Here is a 13,460-nt window from a genome sequence, read left to right as displayed (position 1 = left end):
ACAAAATTTGACCACCAAAGTTTACTAAGGACCAACAAAATTTTGATATTTTTTTCATCAGAAATACTAGTGAAAACCAGCAGATTTTTTTAAGGACTGTAAAGAGCCAGGGTGAAGAAATTTAAATTGTTAAGGGGGCTCGTGGGTTTAAATCTTTTTATCTAATATATATAAGATTTCGCTATTTTTTTATATAAATAAACTTTATCCTTCATACCTTAATAGAAAAATAAAATAAAAGTATGGGGTAACCATTAATTTCAGCTCACAATGATTTGCCTTCGAAAGAAGCATGCATTTTTGTTTAAATATTGGTCACCAATGAGTTAAAAAATATACTTCAATTTTAATGCCAAAAGTGGCATTTTTCTCCAAAGGGAGGTAATTGGGAACTTTTTCAATGATATAAACATTTTTTGTCATCAACAAATTGACTATTTGGGTTGATTTTTATACGACCGCAAAATTTGAAAAAATTTTCGTCGTATATTGCTATCATACTGTCGTCGTCGTCGTCGTCCGAATACTTTTAGTTTTCGCACTCTAACTTTAGTAAAAGTGAATAGAAATCTATGAAAATTTAACACAAGGTTTATGACCACAAAAGGAAGGTTGGTATTGATTTTGGGAGTTTTGGTCCCAACATTTTAGGAATTAGGGGCCAAAAAGGGCCCAAATAAGCATTTTCTTGGTTTTCGCGCTATAACTTTAGTTTAAGCTAATAGAAATCTATGAAATTTTGACACAAGGTTTATGACCACAAAAGAAAGGTTGGGATTGATTTTGGGAGTTTTGGTTTCAACAGTTTAGGAATTAGGGGCCAAAAAAGGGCCCAAATAAGCATTTTTCTTGGTTTTTGCACCATAACGTTAGTATAAGTAAATAGAAATCTATGAAATTTAAACACAAGGTTTATGACCATAAAAGGAAGGTTGGTATTGATTTTGGGAGATTTGGTCCCAACAGTTTAGAAATAAGGGGCCCAAAGGGTCCAAAATTAAACTTTGTTTGATTTCATCAAAATTGAATAATTGGGGTTCTTTGATATGCTGAATCTAACTGTGTATGTAAATTCTTAACTTTTGGTCCCGTTTTCAAATTGGTTTACATTTAGGTCCAAAGGGTCCAAAATTAAACTTAGTTTGATTTTGACAAAAAATGAATCGGTTGGGTTCTTTGATATGCTGAATCTAAAAATGTACTTAGATTCTTGATTATTAGCCCCGTTTTCAAGTTGGTCCAAATCGGGGTCCAAAATTAAACTTTGTTTGATTTCATCAAAAATTGAATATATGGGGTTCTTTGATATGCCAAATCTAACTGTGTATGTAGAATCTTCATTTTTGGTCCTGTTTTCAAATTGGTCTACATTAAAGTCCAAAGGGTCCAAAATTAAACTTAGTTTGATTTTAACAAAAATTGAAATCTTGGGGTTCTTTGATATGCTGAATCCAAACATGTTCTTAGATTTTTGATTATGGGCCCAGTTTTCAAGTTGGTCCAAATCAGGATCTAAAATTATTATATTAAGTATTGTGCAATAGCAAGTCTTTTCAATTGCACAGTATTGCGCAATGGCAAGAAATATCTAATTGCACAATATTGTGAAATAGCAAATTTTTTTTAAATTAAAGTTATCTTTCTTTTTCCAGAATAGTTTGCAAGAAATATGTAATTTCACAATATTGTGCAATAGCAAGATTTTTTTTTAATTGGAGTTAACTTTCTTTGTCCAGAATCAACAAGAAATATCTAATTTCACAATATTGTGCAATAGCAAGAATTTTTTTTTAATTGGAGTTATCTTTCTTTGTCCAGAATCAACAAGAAATATCTAATTTCACAATATTGTGCGAGAGCAAGAATATTTTTTAATTGGAGTTATCTTTCTTTGTCCAGAATCAACTTAAATCTTTGTTATATACAATATACAATGTATATTCACTTTTAACTACCAACTGATAAATTAAAATAATCTTTACCATTCAGTGATAACAAGCAGTTTTTTTTACATCTTAATATATTATGATGTATTTAAATGAGTAGTTATTGTTGCAAACTCCATTAGAAATTTTAATTGAGATTAGTTTTGGAATAAGGGAAAGGGGGATGTGATTAAAAAAATTGGGTTCAATTTTTCTCATTTGAAATTTCATAAATAAAAAGAAAATTTCTTCAAACATTTTTTTGAGAGGATTAATATTCAACAGCATAGTGAATTGCTCTAAGAGAAAACAAAAATTTTAAGTTCATTAGAACACATTCATTCTGTGTCAGAAACCTATGCTGTGTCAACTATTTAATCACAATCCAAATTTAGAGCTGAATCCAGCTTGAATGTTGTGTCCATACTTGCCCCAACCATTCAGGGTTCAACCTCTGCGGTCGTATAAAGCTACGCCCTGCGGAGCATCTGGTTGTACCATATCATAAAGTTATAACTATAGCTAGTAGTGTAATAAATAAAATTAAAATGAGAACAAATATGTATAAATATTTGCTGATTTTTTTGTACCCTGAAGCCTGTAAAATTAAGAAGATGGTGGTATAACATGTATAATTGGCAATGAGACAACTTTCAACAAGAGAGACCAAATGACATAAAAAGACTAAACATTTGCTAAAGGTCATTGTACAGTTTTAACAATGATCAAAACCCTAACTGCATAGTCAGCTATAAAAGGCCCAGAATTTCAAATGTAAAACTATTCAAACAAGAAAATAAATTTTATGTACATGTAAAAGTAAAACCGAAAAAACAAAAAAGATCCAAATACAAATATGTTGTACTGCAAAATGCAACAAATGACAACATGATACATCTAAATTACAGGCTCTTGACTCAATGGGTTAAGCACATACAAAATGTGGTGGGTTTAAACATGTTAGGGGGCAACCAACCAACTCTGAACCTTGTACAGTGTTATAACAGTACAAACTAGATAAAACATGTATTCGTTCACATATTAGCCTTTTGCAATTTTTGCTTCATATTAATCAGTTACTACAAATTAAAGCTTCCTATAATGGTATCTAGCTTCATGTAAGCAGAGAATGTAATGACATGTAATACCTTTTCATATCCGATAGCTTATCAACTTCATGTTGAAGGAAAAGCAGGGTATTATGACTTAGCAGTTGGTCACATTTCCGCTTGATTGGTTTCCTTTCATTATCTTGATCAGAAAATATTTTAAGTTTGTATGATACATTCATAGTTATGATATCATGACTATAAAAGTTAAAAGATGCAGTTCTATTTATGACAAAAAAATCAGGAAGTATAGTAATAGCATACTATCATGACTATTGTTGAAGTCTTGGTACTTTTGTATTGTCATAAATCTTACATGTAGTAAGAAAAAACCCCATTGAATTGGAAAAAACAAATTCTTATCTGTATAAACAAAAATAGTATGTGCATGACATAATTAATCAAGTCCAACTCTGTTGCATGAAAAGAAAAGTAACAAAAAGTTTCGAATCTGTGTATATCACACATATGTAGCTAGATCTGGAGGCATACGTCTTACAGAATTTGTACTTGTATTGGAGGTTGCTCCTCTTGCAGAATTTGTACTTGTATCGGAGGTCACTCCTCTTGCAGAATTTGTACTTGTATCGGAGGTCACTCCTCTTACAGAATTTGTACTTGTATCGGAGGTCACTCCTCTTACAGAATTTGTACTTGTATCGGAGGTCACTCCTCTTGCAGAATTTGTACTTGTATCGGAGGTCACTCCTCTTACAGAATATGAATTTGCACATGGATGCAAGCTTTTGATAGGAATTGTACTCGATGTGTCTGGATGCACAAGTTTTTCAGAATTTGTATTTGTACCTGAAGACATCCTTTCTAATGGATTTTTCCTTGTAAATGAAGACCCCCTTCTTGGATTTTTTTCACATTTACACAAGAAAAATTGTTTATAGGCTCTGCGGAATTTAAAATCCATAACTGTATACACTATTGGATTTACACAGTACAATGTCCATCCTAAGAATGTAGTCCAGACATGATGGACAGGTTTAGAAAATGATTGGTCATAAATATTGACAACAAAATATGGAAATGTCCCAACAAAATAGGCTGCAAATATACACAACATCATCGCAGAACGGCGCAAAGCTTTTACCAGAGATGTGCTTTGGGCACGTTTTGAGCTTCCATAGGCTTTGATTCCAATTTTAACATAACAGAATATGATGAAAATACATGGTACTATAAAACCTAGTGTAACAGTGAGAACTCTGTTTGATTGTTCTATGTCTCGATCGAAAGTACATGCCAAAATGGCAGGTACATATTTAAATCCGCCCCAGACTTGGAATGAAGCAGGCATTGTAAACACAAGTGGCAGTAACCACCCAATAGCAATAGTTATTATCAAAGGTTTAGTCTTGGAAAGTTTTTGGTACTGCTTCAAATGTACAACATTAAGGTAGCGATAAAGTGCAATTATTCCTAAGTGTATCACAATAACACCCACAAGTGTGTATCTTACTCCTCCGACTGCATTACAGAATAATGGCGGAACAGATTGATATTGTTTGTGAAATGTCACTGCTTCTAATGGTAGAATCACACAACAATATAAGAATCCAGCAAGGCTCAAACTTCCAATAAAGACACAGTATGTTTTGAAACGTAAACTGGAAAAACAAATCGCAAGAATAGTAATAATATTCCAAACACATCCAATTAAACTGAGAACGATAACAATAATTTCTAATACCAGTAATGTCTCAGATTCATCACACCACCATTCCATACATTTATCCTTCATAATTAACTTGCTAATTATATAAGAAAATATATAAATAACTTGACATGTAACTTGCATGAATAATCTGGTAAATACGCATTAGACGTTATATAATAATTAATAATTCCAGCTTATTTCATGTTCTCATTTGCAAGTTGTAAAATTGTATATTATGCTAATTGGTGTAACATACTTTTGTTAAAATAAGTATAAAAATACATTGAAGGACAGAAAATTCTTCCTGTTTTTTTGTTCCATATTTTTTACTTTTTAAAAGATAATCTATTTGTGAAAAAAATCATTTAAACTTTGCATGATATTTTTTTACAGGTAATTGCTAGAATAGTAGATATAATTGATTAGTTACTTGTAAATAAGTATATTGTTGAATGTAAACAATCTAATGATCTCCTGATAGTGCAAATATTCACTTCTTCAATGACCAAATTCACCGAGTATTTATTCAGTACAGATATATTCACTTCTTCAATGACCAAATTCACCAAGTATTTATTCAGTACAGATATATGCACTTTTTCAATGACCAAATTTACAGAGTAATTCTCTGTCTGATAAGTCACCAAGTTTACTTAAAACATTTTCAGTGGCCAATATTACAGAGTAATTCTCCTTTGTTTGATACATCAGAATAGTTTATTTTACTCAGAGAATTGGCTTGATTATGAAGTGTTTATTATCAATGATAAGCCAACATCTAAATATACATGATAGGGTTCATTCTGGCTATTCCTACATTTTGAAATTTATAGGTAAAATAGTAAAATTTTATGTAGGAGTTCCCAGAATTTTTGTGTAAACAATGGGATTATGTAGGATTATGTTGTAACAACATTAAACTAATGAGATCTTATGAATCAAGGTAAATGCAGGTAATTCTTGTAGAAAATAAAGAAAAAGAAAAATTTATATCACAATCTTATATTTCATTTAATAATTTCAACGGCACAGTTTATGTTAATGTAAAATGCACAATATGAATTCATAGCTACAATCGCATGCACAAGTAATTCCAATTATTTACAATAATATATACAAGTAAACAATATCATTTGAAATATCAATGATAAATCATTCTTTAATCAAAGCAATAAATGAAAGCCCCAAAAGTATACTTAATTTATATTTAAATTTAAATGTATTTATAGCACTCACATAGTAATACAACATGTAAGAGAATACAAAGTCTTAATCAATGTGCAGGAGATGAGAAGCAGCATCTCCATACTCGACTGGAGTAAATTCATCATTCTGTAACCTTATTTTCTATTATTATCTATAATAATTAAGTTTTTGATATTGTATTAATTTTTAAAAATCATAATTTGTTCAAATAATGAAATTATTAAATTCTTTGTTTTTCGTTCATTTTTTATATATAAATAAGCCGTTGATTTCTCCTTTGAATTGTTTTACATTGTCATATCAGGGCCTTTTGTAGCTGACCATGCGGTTTAGGCTTTGCTCATTGTTGAAGGCCTTACGGTGACCTTAAAATTGTAAATAGATATAGGAAGATGTGGTGTGAGTGCTAATGAGACAACTCTCCATCCAAGTAACAATTTAAAAAGTAAACCATTATAGGTTAAAGTACGGCCTTCAACACGGAGCCTTGGCTCACACCGAACAACAAGCTATAAAGGGCCCCAAAATTACTAGTGTAAAACCATTCAAACGGGAAAACCAACGGTCTAATCTATATAAACAAAAAAAATGTTTGTATCATTTTGGTCTTTTGTGGACAGTTGTCTCATTGGTAATCATTCCACATCTCCTTATTTATTTGAGTTGAAGTTGAAAGTGTGGGTAACTATCAATTTTCTTTTTAAATACTTTTTTTCAGACTTTCCCCGACTTTTAAATGCTTTAAATTTACTACTTTTCTTTCATTTTATTTTTATTTTTCCAATGCTTTTTTGAAAAGTACATGGTATTAAAATACTTAAAATTATTATTTTATGCATGTTTTCAAAAAAGAAAGTCTAATTTTTTACATATAATTAATGATTTTTCTTTAATTTCCACAGGTAAATTTACCTTTGACCAAATTAGACACTAATGACTAAACCAACATATTTTGCAATAACAACATGTATTGTTCTTCCACTAATCCCCCATGTAGGAATAGCCAGAATAGTAAAATACAAAATGTAGGAATAGCCAGAAGACACCACATGATATATACTTGTCTCCTCTGCCTCCTAAAGAAACAAAATAAGATACATGTAGGTAGGTCAAATGATTTTTTTTTTGGAAAAAAATGTTTTACATAGATTATGTAGGGAAATAGTGCTTCTCTAAAATTGTAAGGGCTTTAATGATGCTTAATGAAAAACTTAAAGTAAAGTAATCTTTAATTAAAGTCTGGTTTTCATATATGCATACAGATAGCATAGACATATAAGCTCTTTAGAGCTCTTATGCAAATAATAAATATACTAATATAACAATATATGTGTAACCAAATGCCTCGAAATAAATTTACCCTAAAAGAGCCTTGCATTTTAAATTTGAAAATTTGAAAGTCTATAGTGGAGAAATATTTCATTAGATTAATTTTTGAAATTTTGAAAGTCTTTAGTCATGCTACAGTGATAGTTGAGAAATAAATTTGAAAATTTGAAAGACTTTAGTGGAGAAATATCACATTTAATGTAGAAGAATTTGACAATTTCAGTCTATAGTGGAAAAATATCTCATAAGATTAAATTTGAAAATTTCAAAGTCTAAAGTGAATCGAGAAAGATCATGTAGATTCCATGATGTGGTAGAGTGACCCTCGATATTTATCCTCTTTTGATGTCGTTGACACTTAAGTCCACAGCTTATTTTGTATTTACAACAAAAACAATTATTGTGTCACAAGTTTTATTTTAAAATTACTTATATAATTATGAGCTTATTTCCCATCTGAATTTAACATGTTTAAAGAGGGAATAACTTTTAGTAGTGATATTTTTTTTTAATCTGTAGCATGTCCAGAACAGTGTCCAGGGCATTTTGTTTTAGGCAGCTAACAATTTCATGAAACGTGAAGATATTCATTTATATGAATATGAAATTAAGAATGTGTCAAAGAAACAACAACCTGACCAAAGAAAACAGCCAAAGGCCACCAATCAAGTCTTCAACACAGCCAAAAAATCATGCAACCAAAGGTGGAGTACTTCAGCTAGCCCCTAAACAAAAATGTGTACTAGTTCATTTATAATGGACGTCATACATGTAGTTAACTCCAAAACATATTAATGAACTTAAATTAAAAATCATACAAGACTAACAAGGGATTGAGGCATTGACTTGGGACAGTTGCAAAAATGCTGCATAAAAATGCTGGATGTTTTACATGTTTTGTGAGATTTCAACCCTCCCCCTATACCTCTAGCTAATTTAGAAAAAAATAAACACACAGCAAAATACACAGTACTGTGTGATTAACAAATGTTTAACAGTGTAGAGGACTGGAACTCATGTATAAAAAGAAGATGTGATGTGTTTGCCAATGAGACAACTCTCCTCAAAGAGACCAAATGACACAGAAATTAACAACTACAGGTCACTATAGGTCCTTTAACAATGAGCAAAGCCCATACACATAGTCAGCTTTAAAAGGCCACGAAACGACAAATGTAAAATATAACAAAAACACAGAGTGGACATGGATGTGTATTCATGATAGTTTTGTTTATCAATGACAGGGGGGAAAATCTTTTAAAAAAAATAATGTCATGGTGCCATATTACCTTTTGAATGAGTTACCAAGAAGTCTAGCTGCTATTGAATTGGAATGAAAAAGTATTGCTACAATGTATATTTGTGTTTTGTTAGTTAGATCTATTTTTACAAGTTACATTTAGAATTAACTCAGCATGCTCAGTCTCAAAAGTGATTTAATTCTGCCTGGACATCACCATCAATTTTCATTGGATACTCTTCTAAACATTATGTGAAAGTTTCCACTCATTGTAGACTGCAACCAATGATAGCCACTTGATAACGGGCTTCTGACTGGTTTGAAATCTTATCAATTTTAGAAATGAACTCCCTTACTTTTACTACTCATATATATATATATATATATATATATATATATATAGCTTAAGTCATGTTTAAATTTTGTAATTGAAAGCTTGCAAAATTTAGTTGGTTACAAGAGGTAGGTCATAGGGTTTATTATAAATAATAAGATGAGGTATGAGACCACTCTACATCCAAATCAAAATTAATAATGAATATATACATGTATATACTTTGTAGCTTGCTGTTCTGTGTTAGCCAACTTCAATTTTGCTCTGTGTGGGAAAGTTGTCTCATTGGCACTCTTACAACATCTTCTTATATTTACAATGTATATAGTAAACAATTATAGGCCAAAGTACAGCCTTCAATATGGTTAAAGGCTACTCTGTAAATAAAATAATTCAACTAAAGAAATTCAGAAAGATTTAATATTGAGAAGTATGTTACACTCTAGTACTTGTACCTGAAGCTACCCTTCTTACAGGATTTTTTTCACATTTACACAAGAGAAGTTGTTTATATGCTCGGCGGAATTTTAAATCCATTACTGTATACACTATAGGATTTATACAGTACAATGTCCATCCTAAAAATGTAGTCCATATATGTTGGACAGGTTTAGAAAATGATTGGTCCTGAATATTGACAATAAAATAAGGAAATGTCCCAACAAAATATACTGCAAATATGCACAACATCATTGTAGATAGACGCAAAGCTTTCATCAGAGATGTGTTTTTGGCACGTTTTGAGCTTCCATAGGCTTTAATTCCTATTCTAGCATAACAGAATATGATGAAAATACATGGTACTATAAATCCTAATGAAACCGTGACAATTCTGTTCGATTGTTCTATATCTCTATCAAATGTACAGGCTAAAATGGCGGGAACATATGTAAATCCACCCCAGACTTGAAATGAAGCAGGCATTGTAAACACAAGTGGCAGTAACCACCCAATAGCAATTGTAATTATCAATGGTTTTGTCTTGGAAAGTTTTTGGTACTGTGTTATATGTACCACATTGAGGTACCGATACAGTGCAATAATTCCTAAGTGTATCAGAATAACACCTACAAGTGTGTATCTAATTCCTCCAACGGCATTACAGAATAATGGCGGCACTGTATGATTTTGTCTGTGAAATGTCACTACTTCTAACGGTAGGATTAAACAACAGTATAAAATTCCAGCAAAACTTAAACTTCCAATAAGAATACAGTTTATATTGAAACGTAAACTTGAGAAACAGATTGCTAGAACAGTTAGAATATTTCCAGTACTTCCTATTAAACATAGAATGATGATAATAATTTCTAAAGCCAGTAATGTCTCTGGTTCATCACACCACCATTCCTCACAGCTACTTGTCCCGTTCATGTCTATCCTCTAGGTAAAATTAACTTGTCATCATAGTTCATATATATAATTTGTTAAAAAAACATATTAGTATGAAAGTTTTATAAAATAAAATCCCACTTATATATCACATTCACATTTTAAATACTTTATGTACTTTTAATTGATGTCTCCAACGTTCCATAGTCCAGTAAAGTTTATATCCCTTTTATTTAACTTTTAAACATACGTGTATTCCTTATATTTGACTCCTATTAAAATTTAAACATTTTGATCAAAATCCATTTAAACTTTTGCATGACAGTTTTACAGGTATAACCTTAAGGTGCAGTTAACACAGAATTAATGATTTATTATTGGTAAATAAGTATCTTGTGGTGTGTAAACAATCATAAGATCTTCTGATAGTACAAATATTTATTTCCTCAGTGACCGTTATCACAGAAGTTCTTTTTATCTGATAACTCCTTAACTTTTCTCTTTGCTCTGAGGAATTGGCTTTATTTTCAGCTGTTGTAATTAGTTGTTTTCACTGTAGTTGAGTGTTATTCTTTTTCTCCATATCACTGTAGGTTTGATAATATAAAAAAGAATAATAAAATTGATATCACTAGGTTTTTAAAATCATTTCTTCCACAGATTCGAACTACATTGGTTTTTAGATAGACCATGCAAAGGCAACCAACTTAAAGCAGATTCTTCAACTCCTGCATTTCCAACCAAGACTTCTCTTGGTTTCATTTTGTACTATGACTTTGTAGGTAAATCCAGGTTTCCAAATAATTACTGGAAACACAAACTATTATTTAATGAAAATTGTTATGCAATTTCAGTAGTCTTTCAATAATATTAGTCAGAATAAAGTTTATCGCACATTAGATATTATTTTCTCCTATTGTAGTCTAATTGGGATTTAATTGAGATGTACTAAAACTAATGAATGTTTTGGCTGAAACTTTTATCATGTTTTGTCACATTGATATTCAATCTTAACGGAAACCAAACTTTTTTACTGTTTGTTGAAATCAAATTTAACTTATTGAACTATAATTTTTAATTACACCCAGTAAACAGTGACAATCTATTACTTCTAGGCATAACATCTACATCATTACCTAAAATAGATGATATATGAAATGTAGACATTTGCCAAATATAAGACATCGATCAGTTTATTATTTTAAAAAAATAGGAACTTGGAAAAAAAACCACATAGATTACTGAAAAATAACTAAAACATTAAAGGAACATCAGTGTTCTCCATCGTGACATTTTCTTTTAAAAGTCGTGACGTCTTCTTTAAAGATTTTTTAAAATTGTGACGTTTTCTTTAAGATTTTAAACAATCTGTACCATTAACATGATTAATTCAAGTCCGCTTTTGGTTGATATGATGAATAGATCGTAAAAGATGTCATAATTACTTTTCTTATACATAACCATACTTTATAGGTGTGAACATATATCTATTACATGTACTTATAGTTAAGTTTTTTGTGTTTTACTTCTCATTTCCATAATCATCAATCACTAGCAAATTATGACATAGGGTTTTTATTTATCAGATTTAAAACACCATTCACCTACTTGTACCTATAAAATTTGTTTTGGGGTATAATTGAAACTATTGAGGAGTGAATCTTTGGGTAGGTGTATTTTGTATTGGATAGATAGATCATACCCATAGCCAGGGGGGGTTTGGGGGGTTCGGACGAAAACAAATAAGCACTGTTAAAGTCAATGTTCTGTTCGAATTGTGACTGTTAAAGTAGAGTTTGTGAGTCAAACGAACCCCCCTTTGAAAATTCCTGGCTACGGGCCTGTAGATAGATGTTCTACATTAGTACATAAGTACTGATCTCCAATTCTCTGTGAGGTGAGGTTTATTGAAGTTTACATCCTTGTTTATTTGGACTGCTTATAATATTATGTGTATTTCATGTATTATCCAACAGTTGTCTGACCAAGTGCCCTGTTCCCCTCTGTGGGATTTTTGGTTCAGATATACATTGTACAGGTGGAATTTCAAAAATGCCACACATTTATCTGTACTGAATTCTTGTTGAAATCATGACCCATAAATGAAGGTGGTGGAATGAAAAAAGGGGGAGATGAGAATGGATGGTAGAAAGCATACCTGTCAACTTTTCAAAATATCCATTAATGATTTCAAGAGGTAGAGGAACTTTAATGCTCCTCATTTTTTTTGTCATAAGTGTTTATAACCTACTACAATATTATTTGATTGAGAATGTATGTGCTTAAATACTATTTTAACTCATAGGAATGTTTTGAGGTGTTTCGAGTGAGTTTCTAAAATAAAGAATTTTAAAATTCAGGTCAATATCTCTCATGGGGGATATCCCCTATAAATTGGGATAGTTGACAGGTATTGATATATTTATTTAATTATCATATGTATTTTATAAGAGGTACCTATTCCAGCAACTTGTCTTACACAGTGTACATTCCTATCATGGTCTGAAAGTCTTTGGATTATAAAAGCCAATATAAACTGGTTGTATTTTCCTAATGTCTGACAAATTGTTATATGAGATCATTTAGGAACCAGTGATGTGTTAAATTACCCAGTATTATCTTGATTTCTGTCAATAAGTCAGTGATATACAGAGTTGTTGTTCCTGAATAATGGATGTCCGTATCTTTTGTGGAACAGGATAGTTAAAACCTTTTAAAACAGAAGGTGTCTGCACATAATTATTGATTCTGCATGTTTATTGAATAAAGTAGAGTGGTAAAAAGAAAATTTGTTGAAACTAAAAGCTAGTCAGATTGAGAAAAAAAATCGTTTGCAAGTTTGATTATTATATTGCATGTGATGTTATATACCAACCTTTGCCTTATTGTTCTTGAAAACATTAGATCAGATACTTTAATGGTTGAGTTTTAATGTAAATGGTTATGGAGAGATGAAAAGTCTGTTTTTAAATTGCAAGTTTATGAACTTGTACCTCCTGTTTGAAGTTTAATGCAAGGTCGAAAATGATAAAGAGGTTACTATAAATAAATATGAATAAAAGGAGAGAAGGAGTACACAGCATCAGCTAGTTATGAATTTGGCATTGATCTTAATTGACAAAGATGTTTTGTTTATTTTCAGTTATAAAAGATTTTATGGTACAGGGTGGGGATTTCTCTAACAAGAATGGTACAGGTGGAGAAAGCATATATGGAGAAAAATTTGATGATGAAGGTTTTCCATATACTGTAAGATTATTATGCTAAAATGAATGAAAAAATGAAATAGAGGGTAAATTTGGACAACAACACAAAA

The 13,460-nt window shown here is 30.8% G+C and overlaps 2 protein-coding genes across 2 annotated transcripts in view; one reads left to right on the top strand and one right to left on the bottom strand.

The window, feature by feature from the left end:
- LOC134697166 (peptidyl-prolyl cis-trans isomerase D-like) overlaps positions 1-13,460 on the top strand; it is a 30,177-nt gene that overhangs the window by 5,433 nt on the left and 11,284 nt on the right. The window contains exon 3 of the mRNA XM_063559237.1: positions 13,287-13,393. Coding sequence (XP_063415307.1) covers positions 13,287-13,393 — 107 coding nt within the window. The remainder of the gene's footprint in view (positions 1-13,286; positions 13,394-13,460) is intronic.
- LOC134697165 (G-protein coupled receptor moody-like) lies at positions 3,338-4,934 on the bottom strand. Its single transcript, XM_063559236.1, has one exon. It carries the CDS (start codon positions 4,842-4,844, stop codon positions 3,495-3,497), a length of 1,350 nt encoding a protein of 449 aa, XP_063415306.1. The 5' UTR covers positions 4,845-4,934; the 3' UTR covers positions 3,338-3,494.

The sequence above is a fragment of the Mytilus trossulus genome, chromosome 14, assembly GCF_036588685.1.
Source record: "Mytilus trossulus isolate FHL-02 chromosome 14, PNRI_Mtr1.1.1.hap1, whole genome shotgun sequence".
Taxonomy (NCBI): domain Eukaryota; kingdom Metazoa; phylum Mollusca; class Bivalvia; order Mytilida; family Mytilidae; genus Mytilus; species Mytilus trossulus.
The sequence above is the reverse complement of the archived record's forward strand: the minus strand, read 5'-3'. Positions and strand labels throughout refer to the sequence as shown.

Coding starts and splice junctions, on each gene's coding strand:
- LOC134697165 (XM_063559236.1), bottom strand. CDS start 4,844: ATGCAAGTTACATGTCAAGTTATTTATATATTTTCTTATATAATTAGC.